Here is a 23722-nt window from a genome sequence, read left to right as displayed (position 1 = left end):
TTATCACAAGTTTTACAAAGTAGAATTGAGAGTTGTTTTTGTTGCCGCTGCGACATATTTATCAGTAATTCTGGTCGCTCAATGATGTTTATACGCTTGCTACAAATGCGCACGCGTATGTCTTACTTATTTTTACCGCGTACGTACCTCGGATCTTTACAATGACAAATCTCAGACGAAACGTTTTCGCTTTTCCCATAAAATTATGCCTATCTTGAGAATCGAATAATTTGAGATTCTATATCAAATTGAGTGCACGGTGAAGATGACAGTCACAACAATAACAAATTTCCCAAATTTCTCTTATTCCATATTTGAAATTTATTATCCTCTACAAAAGAGCTATAAATACAAACATAGTTAATGTTTCGAAATGTAACTGGCAACCATTGAAGTCAGTTCTAGAACTGACCAAAGTCTCAAGTGACATTACAGAGCCATATATTTCTTGGATTTTTACTATTAGCTTTTAGAAAACTTTGCACTTTATTTTCCTCAGTTGCATATTGCGTTGCGTGAACGTTATCGCTTTCGAGTTCAGCAATTCTAATCCGCAATATAGAATAAAGAGTGTTGATCAAATGGCTTGATACTCTTTCACAAGTTGAAACGCACATGTCCAACAAAAACTGCGAAAGGTATGTACAGTTTGTAAGTACAAAATACATATGTAACTTCAATGACATAGTTTTCTGCATCTTATATATCAAATATACATAAAAAAAGGGCCTATATTTACAATTTCTTTTTCTTTTTGAGTAATATTAAGATTATTCTAATTTTATCAAAATGTAGGAGCTAAATATGGATATAAATTGTAGCAAATATTAATTGTCTTAACGCGCGACACGTCTTTGTAAAAGTCTGAAATGCATATCTTTTCGAGCTTTCTTACGAACGTGGAATTTGTGATAAATTGATAATATCATCATAGGAATCGTCTATCAGAAGCACATTAAAGCGACATTAAAGCATTTCATATTGCCTTTTAACAGTTGCCATACTTTTGCAAATTATTTTCCTCCTTACGACCGACATAATGACTTGAACGGTACAAACAGTCATTTGTGTCACCCACTTTTCGTGTCTAACACGCGTTTAACTCCTCGTAATAAAAAGCCAAAATACAAGAGTCGGTACGATATAATATATCAGGAATGTTGTGTTTGTGAATCGTCTATACTAGATTTACATACCATTAATTAAATATGTATAAATGCAATAAAATATGCGTGATATATAATGCTAAGAAATCTGATTATCTTTCCTTTTTCTAATTTCATAATATTGTATCGTTGCTTTCTGTACAAGTTTCTAAAAAAATCGGGCTATTTATTTTAGAAAATATATATAAAACCGATGATTATCAAACCGTCGCGTTTCTATATAGAAGTTGGAATTTTTGGCAACAGGCATTTTACGGCCTCCCTCTCGCTCTCTTTATAATTTTTGTTAATCTAAGGAAGCATAAATTGACAATCAATTAACCAACGTACAACTATGCACCACAGCGGTATATCAGCGAGCTGCATCACAATATTATATATTATATATAACAAGATGACAATGCTCTTTATCATGCCGATAACATCACTACTCTAAGTGATTTGTAAAACTAGTTGATTCATATAAGCATATTCTAATATATCAAGTAAAATATCAAGTAAATGTATGTGTGTGCGCGCGCAACACGTAGAAAATTTTATCATACAATTATATCCCCCTCCTCCTCCTAGACCATACGCATCATGTATTCAAAATTTAAGGCTCCTGAATACTCGCCACGACCATGTTGTACAGTGACGTCAGAGGCCAGAAATGGCACACTGAAAATTTCTGCGTGCTATTCCCAAACAAAGAGATATTTGTATAGAAAAATACTTGTTACATATAGATCATTAGAAGATACTTGTAAAATACTCCGAACACTATGCTTCTTCCTTCATGGTCAGTCAACAACCATAAAATGACTATAATACGAGACATGAGAGAAACATAATGTTCGAAGCACAAGTATATTCCGACGATCTGAAGTATTCTTTTGTACATGTATATATTTTTACTCGGAAACAGCATATAGAACTTTTTAGCGCGCGTTTACTCACGTCTGACGTCATCAATCAAGAGTTCCGCGACAAGAGGCTACGAGCCTTAAGGCCTTACGAACATACAATAGTAAAATTATCAAAATAATGCAACGTAAGCAGAGTAAACACTCGAGATTACTCGCATTTACACGATTAATCAGTTAGTACCTTGCGATAATCTGAAGGACCAACTTTGTGGCGTATAATTCATTTGTTTCGTTGCACTATACATAAAATATGTGGCTAACGCACCGTACATAAAATATAAAATATCATCGTATTTTCGCAATTGATAAACCTTTGGATTGCTATGTTAAAATTTGTAAATCTCAATCAGGCATGTTTGGTAAATTTGTGGTCTCGTTCCGACGCTGTAATCGCTCTGGATGCGAGCAAGCCAATTGACTGAAATCACGAACAACATCGTTAAATGTCTCGTCACCTGTGACGCCTATTTCTGAGTCCTTCATTTCCTCGTTTAAGAGCCCAAGCCGTAGTCTGAAATATGGAACAGTCAGTGTAATCAAAAGATGAGAAATTCTATAAGAAATAAATAAACTTTGATATTTCGTGCGATACGCAAGACACCTACAACGTAACGATGTCAGCATTTGCTTCTTTTACAGCAATCGACAAAGGCTTTACCCCGCTTTCATCCTCAATGTGTTGATCAGCACGATGTTTCAAGAGTAAGCACACTTGCGCGGTATGTCCTGTATATAGTATACAATGAGTAGTTGGAAGAAAAAAAGAATACGCGGAGGGAGGGGGGAGGCAGGGAAAACATGTTATAATAAACAGGCAATATCGATATCAAATACCTAATTCAGTCGCCAAGTACAACGGTGTTTTTCCATCGGCGTCTCGGCTATTGATTCGTGCTCCATTCAGCAGAAGATATTCGCATGACATAACGGAACCCTACATACAGAGGGGAAAGTGCACGCTTGAACGTTCGTATTTTATATAACTTGTCTCAGACAAGCAAGACTTTTTTCATCCGGTGAGCTGAACTGGTGAATATATAAAAGACGTACGCTTATGATCGCTTGATGCAGAGCACTACGGCTTTTATCGTGAACATTGGACCACAGTTTGTCGGCGCCGGCCGCTAATGCTGCACACATCACAGGAAGATTGTGCGCTGCCGCGGCTTTGTAGAGTAACATATCGGGATGCAGATTCTCTATATCCTCCTCTTCGGTGAATTCTTCGTCCTCACCAGCTGTAGAATCTTGATCGGAACTCACCAATTCTAGATTACCATCGATCACAGGTTTCGGCACGTCACAACCGAACATCAATATGTCCGATTCTGCCTTCTCCTTGCAATGCTCCTCCGATCTGGAAGAATTCTTGCCTTCCGAGGCGTCTCTTTCGTCATTTTTGTTATCGCTGATATACCTATCGGAATTGTTCTTCGTTTCGTCGATATCAACTCGATCTCGACTACTATCTGAACGAATATCCCGCAGCGATTCACCGCTTCCCGCTTCGCCATGGGCCGCGGTGTTTTTCGTGTGTTTATTAACATCGTTCAGATCGTGTTGGGAACGATTCAAGATTCTCCCGTAGAGAGCAGAGTTATTTTTCAAATCTATATTAGAGCTATCATCAGAGCTAATCGAATTCCGTCCCATGAGTTTTGCCTTACCAACAGAATTCAAACTGTCAATTGACGTGTGCTTACTGTCGTCTGAGCTCATCGGATAATGACCTTCTTTCACTAGTGGCAACATCGACAACGCTTGGTCGCAATCACCATCGTCGATCTTGTCGCAGCTGCGTGGTCTGCGGCGCAACTTACGCACGCTCCATTTCCGGAAGTGCATCTCATCTCGATTGGCGTGATGTCCGGACGATATCGCGTCGATTAAAGGCCTTACAAACTTACGGTCTACGTACTTTGATTTTATCCAGACTTCCCGAATATTACTGAGGAGTAAATAGCTTTTTTTCTTTTCATGATGGATCTTTTTTAAAATCTCGTTGAACGATACCACACTTACCTGTTGCACTTTGGTGTAGCTTTTATAATGTCAGGAGGTACAGGCAAAGCTTCGTATATGCTATTTACCACCGAATTACCCAATTCCGCCATCACCTTTAGTATCTCCGGTTCCCAATCGTCCAGAGTCAAAGAGCGTACTTTGCTGTAATGTACCCCGAGACTTCTGTGCACACCAGAGCATTCTGCACAAATGCCAAAGCAAAGATGAAAACATCAATGTTGAAAAAAAGAAGAAAGGGGTGTGTGTGTATGCGTGTGTAAAAATTTGGTCTGGCATATACAGAGCTTACCTATGCAAAGCGTAATACCCAGATTGATACTAGCCCATCGTGGATTAATATCGCCGCAATCGCAACAAATCTCATTACCCGAAATCTTCAGTAACTGTTCCCATACTCTAGAGTCACATTGAGAACATTAGGTTTCGTAAAAATCCCGTCTGTGTTCAAGTTTAATCAAGTTGATTAAACGTTCGCTCGGCAAATCTATCTCTCTGTACTTACTTCGATTTCGGTCGTGTTAGTAGTCTCACTGGACCTTTGTTATCGCGCGATTGCGACTCACGTGGATTAACGTTTGCATCTATGCTCATGCCTCTTTGAATGGCAGCACCGATAGCTTGCTGCATAGCAGTCACCCATGCCAAATATGTTTCCTCGCTGTCAGCTTGTAACATGTGACTCCTACAGATAATAAGATGCTTTTTACTTTACAGGAGTTTACCGGACATTTCTCTTTCTTTGTACTTGTCACTGTATTAGCAAAAAAGACATACACTTACTTGGTAGGACTTAAAACTTCAAAACAGTTCCTCCGCTCGCAATCGACTACTGGTTTAACAGTACATAGTCGCAAATCTTCTTCCATAACTGTATAACCTTCATCACCTGTCCGTTTTCGATATACCAGTTGATGGTCCTTTAGACAGAACCACCTTCTGTTCCATGTTTTGAAAGCATTGCTCGTTCTTTTAAACAGATATCCTTCCATCTTAGGATTGCCAGGTACAGGAAAGGGAATCAGATCCCTATTATTAACGTAAATATGCCGATTTTCCATTTCCTTTTCAAGCTTATTTGAATCACTTCTCATGCTAACTAAGTTTTCACTCAGATCTCTCAGAAATGGATCCAAGTCTTGAGCAAGATCACTTCCTTGGTGGTAATAAGTGATACATGCATGCATGTAACTCAGCAATGTGCCTAATATTTCATGGCGTTTGCGTGCCTGCAACATTGTCAATGCGTGAATATAATCCAGTGCAGTGTGTCGAAAACAAGATCGTGTAGCAGACAGGATATTTGATGCCTCTTCATATTCCATAGGTCGAGATTTCGGTATTTGAGAATTCCTATTTAATGCAACATCTAAATCACTGGAAATCCTTTCAAAGTAATGCCGAGATTCTTTTACTCTCTTGATGTCACTAGCAAAATGTTAATGAAATTGTAAGAAGTATTAATGAGATACAATGTTATAGTTAACACATTCGTTAAATTCTTTAGATGGATCATATCGATCATTCTCTTACCTCTTGATGAAGTTATTAAGATCTTTCATCACAGTTCTAGAAGCTTGATCTAACAAGATGCTATGATATTTGTTCATTTCTTGCAGAGCATGAATGAGTTTATTTAAAAATGCCATTATTTCAGGATCATCGCTAAAGTATAGAGATAACTCCCACAGACTATTAGCAAACTGGCTGTTGACAAAATAGAATCATTATTGATATAAACATATATGTATATATATATATATACATATATACATATGCCTATTTACATGCACACCCAATTTTGTTAGAATTGTTCTCTGTACATTATAAACTGCAACATCAAATAGGCATATAAAACTTACTTTTGCTGTCCAACAAATGTTTTTCCCATATCAATGGTAAGACTGCAATTCTTTAATACCTGTAAATAACAGAATTATAACAAACAGTAACAGTGAAAATGATAGACTACTTTTGTCGTTACATATGATATCCTTATACATTAGATACTAAATATAATTGTCATATACACTTGGTATCAGCGCTATAATGTAATGATTATACCACAATTGTCTTATTGATAATACAAATAGTACATGTCAAGATTAAAATATTATGCCAATACCTTATCCAATTTCTGTTCAAGTTGATCTATATTCCTTTCTACCTCTTCGACACAGGATCTGTGTAAAATTTACAAACATATTTTACACTGTTATTCTATATACTCATCTGAAGATGATTTGCATAGGAAAAAATGTTATATCATAGCAAATTAAGTGATATACTAGAGAATTATCAGCAGGTTGTCTTTTATGTTGTAAAAACCATGTTAGTTAAACTGAACGTAGATCTCACCGAAACTTAGGGGTATCTCTTAAACATTCGTCGAATTCGATTAAAGGCTTCATTTTGTACTATTCGTTATCCAAGATCTTCAAGCGCAATTTCGACCGACGTACTGCAATCTAAAAATGCTATGTGCGTGACATTTCCCATGAAAAAAATATGTTGGTTAATAATCCGGCGCAACTACTAAAAACTATAGACACTCGCGTAATCTGTCAAACATCAGGCCTGTTCCTAAATCCAATCGAGTCAATTGAAGTTGGTCGTGCATGGCCTTGACGTTCACAGTGCTGTCAACGGATGTATATAAAGCCAGCGGCACACGATGCTTGTTTTGTGCTAGATCTAGTGCAATTTGGTAACATATTCGAAATGCATCAATCAAAATCTTTCTAATGTATAGCCAGATTTCATTAAATCCAGCATAAAACATAATTACATATTTTATTATATAATAACTTGAATAAATGAATTTATGATTGAATCTATTAGCGCATACGAGTATTCGGTTTTAACCCACGTAGAGTCGATTAATGACGTCACAAGATTCTACTAGCCAATCACAAACCAAACCCATGCCAAATGTTCGACCTAAGACTGCGTTCCAACAGAGAGTAACCTGAAAGCCGTCAACACGGCATTTTCTATGACACCGACTTTCCACACTGGGAAAGAACGCCATCTGCATCCATGTTGAGAGGAAATCTACGATGCTACATCCGCTTTCAGGTCTTGGTGGTTAAATCTGCATGTGGTGGAAATCCGTGCTACATCCACTTTCAGGCGGTTTATGTCCGTGCTACAACCACAGTTGCCACCTCTATGCCAGACTTTGCCCGCAATCTAAAATTAGGAAGAGGGGGGAACAGGGGGGAAGGAGCAGGAACAAATAAAGGCCGTTTTCCAGCTATGACACTTTAAATTAAGCCACACGGTGCTTGTTTTCCGAAGATTTTGGAAATAAAAAAGAAACAGGGACAACACGTACGCAGTCCCCAAAATCAAAAACATGCGTAGTTACAGGAACCACATCCAACCGCCACGGAGACGAACAAGACTTACACCCGTATTCATAGTCAGGCCTTATATTTAAGACTTCCTTAAGTTTATCTTCAGATGGTCTGTAGCCAATAAAATAATCCATGTAGTATCTAAAGATGGATATAAGGAAGCCTCAAATATTAGGTGTACAACTTTGCTTCCGCCGTTTTCCTATAGATGGCTTTAGCGGTAAGTAGTGGTCGAAATAAATAGATCATAGACGTCATGCAATAAACTTGGGCATTTGTCAATATAACCCCATAGAAACATTAGTTGATTTGTGTCTGCATCATAAAGTTATTCTCGATTGAAAATGTCAGTTTACGAGCCAAATTCTCGTCATTTGCGGGAGGTTTTAATTTTCTACTTCCATATGAAGAAATCTGCGGCTGAAGCTCATCGAATGCTCTCAAATACTTATGGTGAGGCCGCTATTAGTCAAAGAACGTGTCGTGAGTGGTTTCAACGCTTCAAGAACGGTGATTTTCACGTCGAAGACCGGCATAGCGGTGGAAGAGAGAAGATTTTCGAAGATGCAGAATTGGAGGCATTACTTAATGAAGACTCGTGTCACAGTCAAGAAGAATTGGCACGATCATTGGGAGTGACTCAACAAGCAATTTCAAAACGCCTTAAAGACATGGGAATGATTCAGAAGCAAGGAAATTAGGTGCCGTACGAGTTGAAACCGAGAGATGTTGAACGGCGTTTGTTTGCTTGTGAACAGTTGCTTGAAAGGTAAAGACGGAAGGGATTTCTGCATCGCATTGTGACTGGGGACGAAAAATGGGTTCATTACGATAACCCCAAGTGCAGAAAATCATGGGCATATCCCGGCCATGCTTCCATGTCGACGGCCAAACCGAATATACACGGCTCCAAGGTTATGCTCTGTATTTGGTGAGACCAGCTCGGCGTAGTGTATTATGAGCTGTTAAAACCGACTGAAACAATCACAGGCGATCGTTATCGAACGCAATTAATGCGTTTGAGCCAAGCATTGAAAGACAAACGGCCGCAATACAACGAGAGACACGATAAAGTGATTTTACAGCATGACAATGCTCGACCCCATGTTGCGAAAGTGGTCAAGACATACTTGGAAACGTTGAAATGGGAAGTCCTACCCCACCCGCCGTATTCTCCAGACGTTGCTCCCTCTGACTATCACTTGTTTCGATCAATGGCACACGGCTTAGTTGACCAGCACTTCCGGTCTTATGAAGAAGCAAGAAATTGGATCGATTCGTGGATTGCTTCAAAAGATGACCAGTTTTTTCAACGCGGGATTCGTACGTTGCCCGAAAGATGGGAGAAAGTAGTGGCTAGCGATGGACAATACTTTGAATCATAAATGTATAACCAGTTTTTTACAATAAAGCCTCGAATTTCGGAAAAAAAAAACGGCGGAAGCAAAGTTGTACACCTAATATAAGGCCTAACTATGAATACGGGTATTAGTGACTCAACGAAAGGTGAGAAATAAAATATAGGTGGTATGACACACGTATGTAAACAATTCTTACATTTTGCTTGTAATATCTATCTTTAATTCTTTTCCGCTATAGACAAATATCAAAACAATTTCCAACATAATTAATATATTTCAGCATTAATGATGTTGGAAATTGTTTTCATATTTGTCTATAGCGGAAAAGAATTAAGGATAGATATTACAAGCAAAATGTAAGAATTGTTTACATACTTGTGTCATATCACGTATATTTCTTTTCTTGCCTTTCGTTGTGAGTCACTGCGCAGGCTGCTCCGCAGACGGAGCAGCAGCTCTCATCCTTCTCGAGTCGGGATGCGTCCCGAAAGTTATTAAAAAAAAAGTGACAATCTTTATGTGCACGACCGTACATTCATGTAAATGGAAATGAAAAAAGAATGAAGAAAAAAGTAAGATTGGAACTAGCAATACGCAGCTTTCAAATCCGTCGCTTCACGGCCTCGGCTACGGCTGTTCGTTGGCAACTCGCTTCTACTATTTGGTACATCAGAAATTTTAAATTCTTTTTTGTTTCGCAAATGCTTGAGCGTGGCGTTAAGCAGTGATAAGAATTTGGTGACGGGCTTGCCAAAGAATTTCCCCTGTAACGCCGGTTTATTAGACGAGCACAACTTATGCCTGATTATATATATGATTTACTTTACAATTACAATACAATAAATACATACAACGAACAGTATAATCTTGCCAAGTTTTGCAAGTTTTCAAAGTTTGCAGAATCATAAATTTTAAAATATTCACGCAGTAATTATATTATACTTCATCGCATTTGACCGACATAGAATGCTAATCCTGCAATAATGGCTCGTCGAACATGTACATATTTAAACTTAAATGACGCAACGTCTCTCGATACAATGAAAGGCTGCAATTGTAACCATATATCGTAATTTTTGACGAATTTTAACGATCTTTGGAAAGGTTTAAGGAATCTTCCATGTCAGCAGATTGCGACGGCTGTTGTTTCTTATGTACTGTCGTCATATCCAGCATGCCACCAAAATCAGGCTTGACATTCGAAATCAAATCTTCTGTTCCTTGATACTCGCTCAATCGGCTAATCTTGGCAGTATCTGTCTGTGTATCTAATTTCTTCCGATCGTTCGTATAATCCTCAGTATTTACAGGAAAATTTCGGCAAAGCTCCGATGTACCGGCGGCTTTGAAGGACGACGGAAGCGCATCGACCGTGACAAAATCGGCTGATTTACGTTCGTTAACAGTCTCCACGTCTTTAGCCGGTGAGATCTTGCCGAGAGGACCGAACAAATTCGCGATGTTGCGCATATACGTAGATGGGGACGGCGAGGAAGTACGCGTAAAGTCCGTGATGGAGAAGCCGGAGAGCTTTGCTAAGTCGGCAGTGGAAAAATTGGCCAATTTTGTCAAATCGGAAAATTTGGTAATCTGTTGAGTGATGTCGGCTAATGGAAAATCGGAGTTTGCCGATGTTCGAGCCTTGGTGGCAGCGCTGCTGTCACCAGTCAGAGGGTTCGACATTTTTGTGAAGTCTGCCGATGCAAAATCGTAGTCACACTTAGCATTCTTTACCGATACCGTAAGTTCACCGGAATGGAAACTCGGTATAATTTCCGCCGGCGACATGTGCTTAGAATTTGCAGAACTTCCATCCTTGATCTGAGTGATAGACGCAGCGTCATTGGAACAAATACTGTTGTCCTTTTTGATGCCGTCCCGGGAAGTTGACGGTTGTAGTACAAACGACTTGGACGAGGGGGTAATTATAGCGGCGTCTGGTTTGAAGTTGACAGGAGTGAGGAAAACGGCCGCATTACCGGCAGTGAGATTAACGCCCGGTGGAACAGGAGGTCCGAGCGATTCTGAGGCGGGTACCAGAGGGAACTTCATTGCCAAAAATTCGTGTGTACCATCTTCAGAGCCTGGGCAAATCATTTCCCTAATCACATCCCAGTACGAGCCATTTGATCGATTTCGACCGGGTAATTTTGATGCTAGGGAGCACTGTTAAAATTATATTGTTGTTATTATTAATACATTCAATATATTTACTTAGCTTTATATCTGTGACATTGATCGTTAATTTACTCACTCTTAAACGTTCTAGGTATGTTGTATTGTTATTAAAGTTGGCGGTAAAGTCGATGCCACCTTCACTCTTATAATATTCTATGCATCTTCTCTAGAGAAGTAAATCGTCAATGTTAACGATGATAACGATAACAATGATAGTTGACAAACTTTTACAAGAAAGAAACTAACTAACGAAACTAACATGTTTCTCTCTCTATCATATTGCACATGCGCGCGCGCGTACACACACACACACTTGTACTTGCATCATATCCGTTTTTAATTTACAGCAGACAAAGTAAAGAGATACTTACAATCTCTTCCAACGTATCTTGAGAGAGAAAATGCTCCTGCGATAATGTGTAACTAAGAAGCATGGGTCGGGGATACTCATGGGGTCTGTTCTCAGGTGGAGGCAAGGACCAGAAGACATTGAAATTTGACTCATAACAGTTGCCATCCATGTTGTATGGAGCTGTAAAAATGGGAAAATAATTGTAAAATTACTGGAAAAAGAATAGAAAAGGAATAGTTTCAAAGATACCTACAGCATATTAACCCTACACATGGTATATACCCATTGTCACTAGGACCCTTCATTTTGATTTGATAGTCCAGTTGAGAGTCCACATCTCTCAATGAAGGTGATGCATGGGAACGTGGATGAGAATGATACCATCCTACTAGTGTAACATGTTTCCATTCCATAGCTCTCCCAATTTCAGCTTCCACAGCTGCTGCGGCTGATTTATCCTTACCAGAATAACGACATGGAAATGCACACGTTATGGAAAGATCTACAACAATGTCAACAGGGTCAAATATCACAATTTTATATGGAATAAAATAGTCATATCCTCTATATAATAAAATACGGTATTTATGAAATATACTGTGTGAATTTATGTCCCAATGACCACCCAAGTAGCCACAAACTTCCTTATCTGTTAAATGGCAGTGCAAATCTACTAATAGGGCCGCAGTACTTGTTACAGTCACCAAAAATGGCTGTATTTTTCCGAGTGTACTAAATGATGTAAGTTCTACCATTGTGCTCATGTCCCTGGCAAGTAAAAACATATTATAATTTTTATACTGATGTTTACAAAGAGAGTGACCCGCGAAGCCTTTTTTACTACAAACTTACATGGCGTGACTTCGTATTCCCAAATTGGCATGTTTCACTGGAACTCGGACTACTTGTATCGAAGGACTAGCTTGAACTGGTTTCTCGCAACTTTCCTCCGTTACTTCGACCGATGTTGCTTCCATCTTAATATGTATAATACTTAAAAAAAATAAACACAAAGTAAAGGTATACAGACGTTAGGAAATCCACATGTATTTTCTTTCACTTTTCATGTAAATGTCAATAAAATGGCGTTTGTTTCGTCGGATGATTTATATTTCTTATCGCGCGCCGTTTGCAAGCCCTTGCAAAAGCATAATTACGGTGTTTATAAACGTTTTTCGCAAAAGGGTAAACGTCGTACAAATCAAGTGCAATGAAGACTGGGTTCAGCTGTGTTTCAAAATTACTGACAGCGCTGAGAAACTATAGTGTATATAACATAAACTATAGCTTTTCATTGCTGGCAGTGAAACCACTCGGGGTCGACTAATCGACCTAGGTTCTTGGGTTGTCGAACATGCATGTCGATAAGTTTTGTGATTGGCTAGTTGAGCCTTGTAATGCATTAAGCCAGCGGCACACGGTGCTTGTTTTCGTGCTGGATTGTTTGCTGGATGAAAATACTGCGTTCTGATTGGTACATTTCCATCCATCTTCGGAAATCAGAACGCAGTATTTTCATCCAGCAAGCTGAGCTAGAGTGAGAAAACCTATATTTGTCTCACTTTAAAGCCAGCGGCACATGGTGCTTGTTTTCGTGCTGGATTGCTTGCTGGATGAAAATACTGTGTTCTGATTGGTACATTTCTGAAGATGGATGGAAATGCACCAATCAAAACGCAGTATTTTCATCTAGCAAACAATCCAGTACGAAAACAAGCATCGTGTGTCGCTGGCTTTACTTATTGCACCGGTTCAACAGTGCAGCTACAATGGCTGCGTTCCGATATTCACTGCCAGCACTGAAAATCTATAATATAGGTGACACAAACTATGTATTTTCAATACTGGCAGTGAATATCGGAACGCAGCCAAAGAATAGACCAATTGCAGGTCTGTTCTTTTTCGCTGCACTGCTGCACTGGTGCAATAAGTTAGAGTGAAACAAATATATATTTGTCTCACTCTAACTTATTGCATCAGTGCAACAGTGTAGCGAAAAAGAACAGGCCCTTTGGTCTGTTCTTTTTAGCTGCACTACTGAACTAGTGCAATAAGTTAAAGTGAGAAAAAATATAGTTGTCTCATTCTAACTTATTGCACTAGTTCCGCAGTGCAGCTGAAAAGAACAGACCATTTGTGTCACACGATCTGACTGGCGTTGATTATTGCGTAGCTGATCGTTTTCGTTGATGTCAAACATGTGAATTCTTGAAACACGTGGGTTATTTGCACGAAAATATCTTCAAACGATAATTAAAATGTTTCAATCGACGCGATGCTTGATCCATGCATTACGATCCTCGCGTCGTTCATTGCATATTTGCAGTCAACAGTTGTCAGAAGTCACCGAGTATGAATGTAAGTTTTAATTACTAATCGATTGATCGTTGATTGTTGTTGACTGTAAGTAATATTTAATGATAATTCATGGATACATTTCGCAGCTCCTATTACTGAGAATTACAAAAAGGGTCCGACGGAGGGTAGATCACTTTATTTGGATGCCCAAGCCACTACTCCACTGGTAGGTTGAAAACAATACAATGTGATGCAATTAATGCACACGCAAGCAACTGTGTTATCGATTTGTTTCGATAGGATCCCCGGGTGTTGGATAAAATGATGCCATACTTGACAGTATACCATGGTAACCCACACTCCAGAACTCACATGTATGGCTGGGAGACAGAAGCAGCGGTGGAACATGCTCGCAAAGTCGGTATTTTAACTTTTTTCTTTTCTTTTTTTATTTAAATATCCCACTCTATAAATAAATATTTAAATGAGATTGCGACTTTCTCGACAGCAAGTTGCAGATCTGATAGGAGCTGATAAAAAGGAAGTGATATTTACATCAGGCGCGACAGAGTGCAATAATATAGCTGTAAAAGGTGTAGCAAGGTTCTATAAATCAAGGAAAAATCATATTGTGACAACTCAGACGGTACAAAGGGATTGCAATCTGAATTTTTTGATTTCTCAATAAATATGACAAATCTAAGGTTGGCCGTTATATATAGGAACACAAATGTGTATTGGATTCGTGTAGAGCCTTGGAAGCAGAAGGATTTGATGTAACGTATATTCCTGTCAAGTCAAACGGTCTTGTTGATCTCAGTGAATTAGAAGCAGCCATCAGACCTTCCACATCATTGGTTTCCATAATGACAGTAAATAATGAGATTGGTGTCAGACAGCCTATCGAAGAAATTGGTGCCATTTGTAGGTAAGTAACAAGATGAAATATTGTTATTGTTAATAATAATTCTTTACAGCATCTGTATTTGAATTTTACAGAAAGAAGAAAGTTTTCTTTCATACAGATGCAGCACAGGCTGTAGGCAAAGTAACAATTGATGTTAATGCCATGAATATCGATCTGATGTCTATCAGTGGCCATAAATTATATGGTCCAAAAGGTGATTTTTCTCATTATGCCATACTTTCACAAAATTCACTTACTGTCACAAAATTGTAAAGAGCGAATAATGCGGTTACATTGATCGTAGAATAAACATTACAAAATTTATTTTGGTTTTTTATCTTCTATTGTTCCAACGAAGGAATTGGCGCTTTGTACGTCAGAAGAAGACCACGAGTGCGTGTAGAGCCGTTGCAGAGCGGCGGTGGACAAGAAAGGGGAATTAGAAGTGGTACTGTGCCAGCACCTTTAGCCGTGGGCCTTGGCGCCGCCTGTGAACTGGCGCAAACAGAGATGGATGTAATATATGAAAAGAAAATTTCCAACTAATATATATCGAAAGGATGGAAATTCATATGGTAAAACGGATGGGGGACGGGGGTTTGCGTTATATTTTTTTCAGAGTGATCACAGATATATCAGTACACTGGCGAATCACCTAATCCAGAAGATAATATCAGAGTTACCGCAAGTTGTGCGTAACGGCGATCCCGTGGCCTGGTACCCTGGTTGTGTAAATCTGTCATTTGCGTGTGTTGAGGGTGAATCGTTGCTGATGGCGCTGAAGGAAGTGGCATTGAGCAGTGGTTCGGCTTGCACCAGTGCAAGCTTGGAACCCAGTTACGTGTTGAGAGCAATTGGCGCTTCGGAAGATTTGGCTCATTCCAGTATCAGGTATATGTTCGATAGATTAAATATCCCTTGTAAAAAATACCAAATCCACTCATTCCATGCTGTACCAATTATTCGATCTGGACAACTAGGTTTGGCATCGGACGGTTCACGACATTTGAAGAAATCGACTATACCGCGGAGAACACGATACGACAAGTGAAACGACTACGGGACATGAGGTAAACATTCATTGATTATCGTAAAAAAACATTTATTTCAAGTGCGATGAAAAATGAAACGATTTATACTCTAGGCTTACATATGCATTACTTTGGCCTTAATATTAAAAACTTATAATCACATGTTTCACGACGTGGAAACGACTCGATCGTTGGACGTTTCTGAGATATTGTGATTACCTCTATCTGTTTCTACATATATTTATTAGCAGTGACGGTTCAATGACGGTGTCCAATGACGTAAATGCGTCAAGTAGAATGCTAAAATTTTAATCCTCGCTTTGATTTGCTCCATCTTTCGCAGTCCATTGTGGGAAATGGTGGAAGATGGCATCGACTTGAAGACTATCAAATGGACTCAACACTAGTGCCCTCGTTATGGGAATATTGCTGTTACACAATCTTAAGTATATAGTTTGTGTACTGATTAAACATATAATGTGATATAACGATCGTGTAAGTCACATCAATAAAGAGGTCGAATTGAGCTGATTAAGATAAGATTCTCAGGCGTAATAAAGTTTTACTTGAAAATTTTTACCATTATATATTTTAGATCTGACCTATCCTGATCGCAGTTCGTCGTTTATGTATTCATAAAATTCGCTTCCATCCCTCATGAGGATGATGCTGTCTGCTTTTAATGATACACATGACTTTTCGTCGTAGAAAAATCATTTACAATAATTGCTTGATACAAAAAAATGTCATTAGTTTCTTTCACGTTGACAATGTCAGTGACGGTAACAATACAATTTCTGGAGACTCAAAAAATGGATGCTTTGTTTGTTGACTCTTAATCCGCAAATTAACATAGACACGATGGATCGGCTGCTTCATCGATGTACGAAATCTTAAATCGATCCTTATCCATCTCATGCAGCTCCATTCGCGATCGATTGGCTTCGACCAAATGTTGCGCTATATCTTCAAACATTTCATTTACCCCTTCGCCAGTTTTGCACGATGTTTTGTATATTCCCGAAATTAGATTATGACACTGTTCACTAGATTTAATTTTTGTTAGATATATAATGCATGACTAAGTCATAATTAATGACAAAGGAAATGTTGAAATAATTACCAAAATTGTTCCATCTCTGCATCTGTGACTTGTGGCGCAATACTCTCCAAATCACTTTTATTTCCACAAAGGAATATTTTTGCATTTTCTGCATATGTCACTATATCGAGCAGATGTTGAGATAATAGATGAAACGATGTAGAATTATCCAGAGCGAATACAAGAATGGCAGCTTCTGCAAACTTGTAATAACTCGAAGTAACAGATGCTACTCTTTCCATACCACCAGTGTCCCATAATTGCAACTGACAAAAAAATAAGGAGCACGAAATTAAAGAAGTTAACTCTAAAAGAATAATATTATGTATCCATTTTTTATCATAGATAATTTACTATGTATAAATGTATCGGGTACACACATACACACGCGCGCGCATGTACATACACGCACATACAAAATAGAAGACACAACTAACACACACACAAATTAACCTTCTTTCTCTTCCTTTTTGCCTAATAAATCAACATGCAAATGCGTAAGCACGTACGTTTGCCCTTTTTCAGTTTAGAAACATGAGAGATAACATTAAACACTCACACGTATTCGTCTATCCTCAACAACGTACTCTTTGTCGATGTTGTCGAGACCCAGAGTTGATTTACGATCGTTGCTAGCTACAAACGTATTGTTTGCAAAGCGTCGAAATATAGATGTCTTGCCGACGCCGTATTCGCCGCATAAGATAACCTTTTGCTCCGTTACTTTGACAGTAGCCATGTCGTCGTGGTGCCGGTTATCACTGTCGACGGATCATTTTCATGCACGTGCACGTCTCTTTTTAAGCTAAGTTCTTAATGTGAAGATCAACCAGCTATCTCGACACTTTGGAGCAAAAATTAAATTAAGATTGCAGCAACCCATGCAGTCATCACAGACGATCTGTTCTCTCTAGCAGTTGTCTCTTGTCAGTTACGACCAGCTGCGATAGAATGACATCAGAGTAACCGATAAGTCTTTCGCATTTTATACAAGGTATACTGCGACAAGTTAAAAAATTTACAAATATGTAAATAATAGACAAAGATGATATTAATATATCTCTATAGATAAATAGTACATTATACTTTTTGTACGCTTCAGTATTAATTTTAAAAAGACAAGTACTGACCTATTATCTCTCTCTTGAAACAAATATTGATTTTTAAATTTAAAAAACTGTTAATATTACGAAAAATAATAATTCTCAATAGGGATATCTATGTAATCCCTGAGAAGAACAAAACTTCAATAACTTTCATCCTGTGAAATTCTTAAGAAGTAGATATTAGGAAAATATAATCCACTGAGAGATAAAGATGCAATTTAAAATTTCGCGAAATTTCTGGTTCCGCGCATTTTTACCAAGCCGATGCAATAGCAGAAGATAAATGACTGCAAGATAAAAAACAAAGCGCTCACTGAACGATTAGTGATTATTGGTCTTTACTGTTAGATCCTTACATTCCCAACCAATAACTTTAACGAATTGCTCAACCGTTGTGTAACGATTGGTCAGTTTTTTATGCTATTTCTGTATGCGAATATGCGAATGTGGCTGAACAGATAACATTGCTATTAATTTATAACTAAATATTAATATATAGATAGCTACCCAGACAGCACACGAATGTCCATTGGACGTCCGTTATATGTCCATTTTTTTTACAAAAGACGTCCATAGGACGTACGTTTGTCATAACTTCGGACATAAGGACGTCCGATGGACGTACATCGGACGTCCTACAGGTCCGATGTCCAATAAGGATATCCTTGTTACGTCCAATTTATGTCCACGGACGTAAATCGGACATATGGACATAAATTGGACGTGAAACGTACATCCATTGGATATCCGGTGCTGTCATCAGTTGAATGGTCCCAGATCGACTTTTGAAAGATGGATGTCATTGATGGATCTAAAAGTATACACCAATCATAGCTAATTTTTACTGAACGACCCTTTTGTGTTTTTTGAACTCAGCCAGTGTGTGAGATACAATGCCATGATGCTGACGATGAGACGGTAGGGTAGATTGGGTATGCATTTTTAAAAGTTTCGAAATGTTAATGTTTAACCATTACGACTTTGAAATTTAATTTCATCTTACATGTACTTTTATCAAATGTAGGTAAATAAAATCTATTGTGTCATATATATATATATATATACAATGCGGGTACGAATTTATAAAAATTATTTATATTACTTGAAAACAAGCGGTACTTGTGTCGTTGTATTTGGGTAAGTTGATAATGTTTGCTCAAATTTTTCAAAATTTCAACTTTATCAAAATGTAATTGAGAGAGAATCGTGTGCTTTGCAGGGGCATTTGGTTCTTTTATCAGCTACGACAAATATCGCAGATCGTTCGGTCCGCCGTGAATACGAATATACTCAAGTTGGAAGAAGTGCATCCACAATACATATACATCAATGACCCTCGATTTAAGGGTAATTATGTTTCAAACGTGTGATACGATATAATACTTGCAACAAATATTTCTGATAATCTCATACATATACTACTACTTTTTACCTTTTCGCCTGATCTTGATTCAGATATTTCCATGTTCCAAACGGATGAGGATCTATATAAATCTACACTGCAAAAACCACAAGGCATTGGTGATATTTTAATGAAATGGTGGAAAGTGCACAGTCATAATTTGGCATACAAGTTGCTCTATATGGCTCAACATGGGGATAAGAATGAACGACATAAAGCTGTTACTGCTCTTGGTTCTCTATCCCATTTAAAAAGTATACTAGTTACTCGCTTATATATTTTAATATTGTATTGGTCCTATGTAGATCTATTTCTTCAAAACATGATAAATTCATCTTCCTTGTTAACATGTGAAAAAAGGAATTTACTTAATTTATGATGACACAAATAAATAATAAATATAAGATATATATTGTTATATATGTGCATTATATGATTTTTAGATTGGCAGTATTGTCATTTGGCCCAAATGTTAGATGCTAAAACAGCAGTAGCCCTTGCAAGAATGCCAAATGTTAATTTGCAGTTTTTTCTGCAACCACCATACTATCATATACAATATGAATTGCATGTATGTAGATGACATATGTCAAATTTAAAACTCATAAATGTGAAAAAGTCGTGAAACATTCATATAATCTATTGGAGAAAGAAATATTAAAAAAAAAAATACTTCTGTTATACAGAAACTTTGTGAAGTATTTACATACTTTCTGGGTTTCATGGAGATATATCCGTGTCATGTTAACAAATAAAATAATTCATCTTTACAGGATGTATTGGAGAAAGTGCAATCATTGTTGTTACTTTTGAATACACTGTGTGACAAAATGCATCCTTGCTTGACACAATTTCTTAGTAAAAATTTCAAAGACTCATATCGAGTAAGTATATAGTAATGGCCATGTATTATGAGAGAGATGAATTATATAGCAGGAAAAAGCAATTATGTTTATAGGGGTAAATTAATGTACATGATTAGAGTTACAGTGTCTTGTTTGAAATAACAAGTAAATAACAGCGGCTACATTAAAAAGAAATGTTGCGACAGAATGACCTTGTATTCTATAATGTATTCATTGCAATTAATATTGCAGTTTGATATTACAGCACCATCCATGCTGGAACTTAATTTATTTAATTTAATACAAGGTACTCGTGTTGCAGGATAGTTTCATCTTTGATCACGATTTGACGAGTATTGGCCTCTCAATAAGACCAGTGACAATATGGGATAGCGCTTTGCTGAAAAATTGCATTCAAGCAATCTGTCATCATTCGTCTTTAGAAGAATATAGCAAGTGTGAGTAAGGGTATACCAAGGAAATTGTTCCATGTAATTTTACAAACTGATGTAAGTGTTGAGTTAATCTTGTTTGATTTACGAATTGCAGACTTGGTCGACGCCGGGGTTTTGCCAATACTGACCGCGATACAAAAGATCTGCAAGGATGATACAGAAGTATGTGTATTGCTCGCAAGAATAATATCCAACGTGTCTCTTCATTCGGAATATTTAGAAAATATCTTTGAATCCGGTAAGACAAGCAATATCTGACATGTAAATATTTGCTTATAATGCAATTTCTTACTATTATGCTGTTACATTGTTGCGATATATGATAAAACTGCTTTCGGTAAGGATGGATCGGCATATTGTCACGTTGGTCACGTAGCGACGATATTCGTTTATCGGCGCAGGCTCATCGTGCATTAGCAAACTTAGATGCAGAAGGAAACGAAGGGGCGAAGTATCCACGGCGTATTTATCTTCTTCATCCTCTGCACAGAACTCATGCAACCATAAAGATGGATGTTGTATTTCTGCATGGATTGCTAGGTGGAGTTTTCGTTACCTGGAGACAACGTGACACGGATATCTCTACACTCAGAGATGTAGGTTGTACATTTGTCAATCATAATATATGATTACACGACACTGAGAGAGCAATCTCTCTTTGTTTTTTCTTTCCTCTTCTTTTCTTTTACATATAGATTGCAGACGGCGATATTCCGAGTCAAACTTACTTGTCCACTATGATCGAAGATGATCGTCCTCAAGAATTTTTCAAAGATTTAGCTCGCGATCTGCAACTGCGCGAGTGGAAGAAGATGGGCCAGGATTTCGAAGTGGTATTGGAAGACTGTCCGCAAAATGCAAATTGCGATGCCTGCGGACTTTACTTTTGCGGAGGGTATAATTTGCATATGACATTAATACGAATTACGAGTAGTCCATATTATAGGTGAGTTTTCACCTGCTATATTTTCAGAGACGATCCCTGTATGAGAAACGGCTCGGAATCTGCATCTAAAACGCAATGCTGGCCCAAAGACTGGTTGCCTACAGACATACCGTCGTTACGAATTATTGGCGTCAACTACGACACAAGCTTATCTATGTGGGCACCTTTCTGCCCAATAGAAAGCACGAAGTGAGTGTTGTATTAAATTTTCTTCCTTTTTTACTAGATGGGAATACTCATTTCTTCCCATGCCATAGAAGATTCAAGCGTTATAAACGTATGCGCTAATGTCATGTCTGGTGCACGCATTTTATTAGGAGCACTATTAAAGAGAGAAGTCAAGAATATATTAATAAATTGTTGATGGCAAATGTGGGGCAACGACCTCTTGTATGGGTCAGTCATTCAATGGGTGGATTGTTGGTTAAAAAGATGCTTGTAGAAGGTGAGTCTAAGTGTTGCACGTGGTTTCTATATTCTATATGTAAATATAGAAACCACATAAATTTTGAGCATGCGTGTATATATTGAAGTAAAATCTCTACGTATGTGACGCAATCATGTTACCTATAGAGTGGAAAGCTGGGGATAAGAATGGTATATGTAAGAATACCAGGGCTATCGTATTTTATAGTACTCCTCATCGAGGTTCTCGTGTAGCGGCTTTAAAACAGACGATGCAAATGTTGATATGGCCGACGGTGGAGGTTCAAGAATTACGCGAAGGCAAACACGACGATTCATATCTATCTAATTATTTGTAATATTAATTTAAGATAATGTGACCCTCGTTTCATAGAATCGCCGCAATTATTACGGCTACACGAAGAGTTCCTGGAAATGCTAAAAGAATATCACATAGAGATTGTGAGTTTCGCCGAAACCAAATCTACACTGGTAACTGCGCTCAAGTTCCCCTTCCAATTTGTCAGTCTTGATTCAGCAGGTAACGCGAATAGATAGACGCATATTTCACTCTCAGTTCATATTCATATTCGTGTTGCATGCACATTTACAGACAAATCTACCTAGTACAGAACGCATACTCATTATCTTATCGCAGAATGATATATCGCGCAACATTATGTTATTCGTATAACCAGTTATTCTTTCACAGATCCTGGAGTGGGAGAGTTTTTTGAGATTCCGCAGGATCATATATCGATATGTAAACCAGCTAGCAGGTAATCCTAGCTCCGAAAGTTGACTTGAATTTCTTCTATGCAATTTAAAAGCATTATCGAACATCGATCGATGATAGACTATTAACAACAAGTGAAAGACTCGAATTTCTATGTGACGTTTTGTTTTTATTCGTGCTCTAATGGTGCTTTGAAATTGCATGTCAATTAAGTATACCGTCATTATCTCTCGTGTAATTTCCATATCGGGAAAGAAGTACTTGGAGTAAATGTTGCATTTGCTATTTTCTTCTTTCGAACAGGCAATCCTTCTTGTACCAAAAACTCTTGAGCGTGCTCAGACGACAGTTTAATTCTCAGGAAGAAGGGAAAATACTTTCGTCTGTTAGATACTTGCTATCTTTGCCAAGTAAATTACTTTAGACCTATTTAATGTATCGCAAAGTTTTATATATTTTTGTACGCACAACCGAGCGAATGTTTGACTGATTGTAAAAAGAGAAAAAGAAAAAGATTTGACAGATGACAATCTTACAAATAATTTAGTCCATTCGTTCGGTCCCGCCGCATTTCACCGCGTTTCCATTTCAGACAGACAAGAGGAGTCATTTTATTGCGCCTGTTGTGTAATCGTAATTCCCACTTGATTCGATTTTTTTCACAGTCGTAATTGTACAAATATATCGTGGTAAGTACATTAATGATGTGCATTAACATGATTTTATAGTGATGTAATATAGTTGTGTAATGATATGATATTTTCGTGGAACGCAGTCAATCACTCTAATTACTCTGACTAGAACAAGAAAATTTATCTGATTAAAACAAAACAATAATAATAAGGAACAAATTCCACAATAGATGTCGAATAGACTTCAGTCACAAAGTAACTGAGTGACAAATGCAAACACAGAGAAACGTACGTACGTCGTAATGCATCATTATGCATAAAGTGTATGAAAAATCAAATTGAGTACACAAAATAAGAAATACACGAAATTTAGAACGCTATGTATTCTACTTGAAAAACGCGGGTGATTAAAAGGTGACTTCGTGCCGAGAACGCTGCATTAACTCAACGCTGCAACGCGAGCGCTGTTGGAAGAAGAAGTTGGATATGACGTTGATCTCGTCGATATTCA

The 23722-nt window shown here is 37.9% G+C and overlaps 5 protein-coding genes across 11 annotated transcripts; 2 read left to right on the top strand and 3 right to left on the bottom strand.

The window, feature by feature from the left end:
* On the bottom strand, positions 1-6761 carry CenB1A (Centaurin beta 1A). 4 transcript variants are annotated; one of them, XM_025302933.1, is made up of 12 exons: positions 6455-6761; positions 6222-6279; positions 5959-6017; positions 5630-5803; positions 4880-5524; positions 4602-4805; positions 4389-4495; positions 4097-4280; positions 3125-4037; positions 2909-3008; positions 2680-2800; positions 1-2585 (listed from the first exon to the last, which is right to left on the bottom strand). In XM_025302933.1, exons 1-12 carry the CDS (start codon positions 6505-6507, stop codon positions 2417-2419), a joined length of 2787 nt encoding a protein of 928 aa, XP_025158718.1. In that variant the 5' UTR covers positions 6508-6761; the 3' UTR covers positions 1-2416. The 4 variants fall into 4 exon arrangements, with proteins under 4 accessions (XP_025158718.1, XP_011152724.1, XP_025158719.1 ...); XM_011154422.3 differs by having other exon boundaries at positions 11-2585; positions 3125-4022; positions 6455-6760; XM_025302934.1 differs by having other exon boundaries at positions 11-2585; positions 4602-4781; positions 6455-6760.
* Positions 6762-9317: 2556 nt separating this feature from the next.
* On the bottom strand, positions 9318-12608 carry LOC105191201 (uncharacterized). Its single transcript, XM_011154421.3, has 6 exons — positions 12199-12608; positions 11945-12114; positions 11600-11848; positions 11366-11526; positions 11071-11160; positions 9318-10982 (listed from the first exon to the last, which is right to left on the bottom strand). Exons 1-6 carry the CDS (start codon positions 12321-12323, stop codon positions 9903-9905), a joined length of 1875 nt encoding a protein of 624 aa, XP_011152723.1. The 5' UTR covers positions 12324-12608; the 3' UTR covers positions 9318-9902.
* An 852-nt stretch (positions 12609-13460) lies between these two features.
* On the top strand, positions 13461-16122 carry Nfs1 (Nfs1 cysteine desulfurase). The gene is made up of 10 exons (XM_011154420.3): positions 13461-13704; positions 13791-13870; positions 13945-14061; positions 14153-14290; positions 14367-14572; positions 14644-14765; positions 14910-15067; positions 15171-15442; positions 15532-15621; positions 15926-16122. Exons 1-10 carry the CDS (start codon positions 13605-13607, stop codon positions 15987-15989), a joined length of 1347 nt encoding a protein of 448 aa, XP_011152722.1. The 5' UTR covers positions 13461-13604; the 3' UTR covers positions 15990-16122.
* Positions 15637-17466, bottom strand: RabX6 (RAS oncogene family member RabX6). Its single transcript, XM_011154415.3, has 3 exons — positions 17244-17466; positions 16706-16950; positions 15637-16628 (listed from the first exon to the last, which is right to left on the bottom strand). The coding sequence occupies exons 1-3, from the start codon at positions 17421-17423 to the stop codon at positions 16430-16432; spliced, it is 624 nt and encodes a 207-aa protein (XP_011152717.1). The 5' UTR covers positions 17424-17466; the 3' UTR covers positions 15637-16429.
* A 31-nt stretch (positions 17467-17497) lies between these two features.
* On the top strand, positions 17498-23649 carry LOC105191197 (protein SERAC1). 4 transcript variants are annotated; one of them, XM_025302941.1, is made up of 17 exons: positions 17498-17678; positions 18667-18722; positions 18815-18927; positions 19010-19137; positions 19246-19446; positions 19636-19763; positions 19966-20076; positions 20360-20495; positions 20587-20730; positions 20835-21088; positions 21188-21387; positions 21466-21627; positions 21756-21883; positions 22012-22164; positions 22238-22384; positions 22556-22622; positions 22883-23647. In XM_025302941.1, the coding sequence occupies exons 3-17, from the start codon at positions 18857-18859 to the stop codon at positions 23001-23003; spliced, it is 2151 nt and encodes a 716-aa protein (XP_025158726.1). In that variant the 5' UTR covers positions 17498-17678; positions 18667-18722; positions 18815-18856; the 3' UTR covers positions 23004-23647. The 4 variants fall into 4 exon arrangements, 2 of the variants coding, with proteins under 2 accessions (XP_025158726.1, XP_025158727.1); XR_003113580.1 differs by lacking the exon at positions 17498-17678 and having other exon boundaries at positions 18465-18722; positions 22883-23268; positions 23355-23646; XR_003113581.1 differs by lacking the exon at positions 17498-17678 and having other exon boundaries at positions 18465-18722; positions 22883-23268; positions 23442-23645.
* Positions 23650-23722: the final 73 nt, after the last annotated feature.

Source organism: Harpegnathos saltator, unplaced genomic scaffold (assembly GCF_003227715.2).
Source record: "Harpegnathos saltator strain DR-91 unplaced genomic scaffold, Hsal_v8.6 scaffold519, whole genome shotgun sequence".
Classification (NCBI taxonomy): domain Eukaryota; kingdom Metazoa; phylum Arthropoda; class Insecta; order Hymenoptera; family Formicidae; genus Harpegnathos; species Harpegnathos saltator.
The sequence above is the reverse complement of the archived record's forward strand: the minus strand, read 5'-3'. Positions and strand labels throughout refer to the sequence as shown.

What these genes read in the sequence shown, in the direction of transcription:
- CenB1A (XM_025302933.1), bottom strand. Translation starts at nt 6,507, where the DNA reads ATGAAGCCTTTAATCGAATTCGACGAATGTTTAAGAGATACCCCTAAG. An exon ending in CTTAATAACTTCATCAAGAG is followed by an intron (nt 5,525 to 5,629) that starts GTAAGAGAATGA and finishes ACATTTTGCTAG; the next exon opens with TGACATCAAGAGAGTAAAAG. An exon ending in GGGTATTACGCTTTGCATAG is followed by an intron (nt 4,281 to 4,388) that starts GTAAGCTCTGTA and finishes GCATTTGTGCAG; the next exon opens with AATGCTCTGGTGTGCACAGA.
- Nfs1 (XM_011154420.3), top strand. Translation starts at nt 13,605, where the DNA reads ATGTTTCAATCGACGCGATGCTTGATCCATGCATTACGATCCTCGCGT. An exon ending in ATATTGTGACAACTCAGACG is followed by an intron (nt 14,291 to 14,366) that starts GTACAAAGGGAT and finishes CGTTATATATAG; the next exon opens with GAACACAAATGTGTATTGGA. An exon ending in AAACGACTACGGGACATGAG is followed by an intron (nt 15,622 to 15,925) that starts GTAAACATTCAT and finishes CATCTTTCGCAG; the next exon opens with TCCATTGTGGGAAATGGTGG.
- RabX6 (XM_011154415.3), bottom strand. Translation starts at nt 17,423, where the DNA reads ATGGCTACTGTCAAAGTAACGGAGCAAAAGGTTATCTTATGCGGCGAA. An exon ending in TTGAGGATAGACGAATACGT is followed by an intron (nt 16,951 to 17,243) that starts GTGAGTGTTTAA and finishes TTTTTTTGTCAG; the next exon opens with TTGCAATTATGGGACACTGG. An exon ending in GCAGAGATGGAACAATTTTG is followed by an intron (nt 16,629 to 16,705) that starts GTAATTATTTCA and finishes AATTAAATCTAG; the next exon opens with TGAACAGTGTCATAATCTAA.
- LOC105191201 (XM_011154421.3), bottom strand. Translation starts at nt 12,323, where the DNA reads ATGGAAGCAACATCGGTCGAAGTAACGGAGGAAAGTTGCGAGAAACCA. An exon ending in GGAATACGAAGTCACGCCAT is followed by an intron (nt 12,115 to 12,198) that starts GTAAGTTTGTAG and finishes TTTACTTGCCAG; the next exon opens with GGACATGAGCACAATGGTAG. An exon ending in TTGGGACATAAATTCACACA is followed by an intron (nt 11,849 to 11,944) that starts GTATATTTCATA and finishes ACATTGTTGTAG; the next exon opens with ATCTTTCCATAACGTGTGCA.
- LOC105191197 (XM_025302941.1), top strand. Translation starts at nt 18,857, where the DNA reads ATGCGGGTACGAATTTATAAAAATTATTTATATTACTTGAAAACAAGC. An exon ending in ACTTGTGTCGTTGTATTTGG is followed by an intron (nt 18,928 to 19,009) that starts GTAAGTTGATAA and finishes TGTGCTTTGCAG; the next exon opens with GGGCATTTGGTTCTTTTATC. An exon ending in TAAAAAGATGCTTGTAGAAG is followed by an intron (nt 21,884 to 22,011) that starts GTGAGTCTAAGT and finishes TGTTACCTATAG; the next exon opens with AGTGGAAAGCTGGGGATAAG.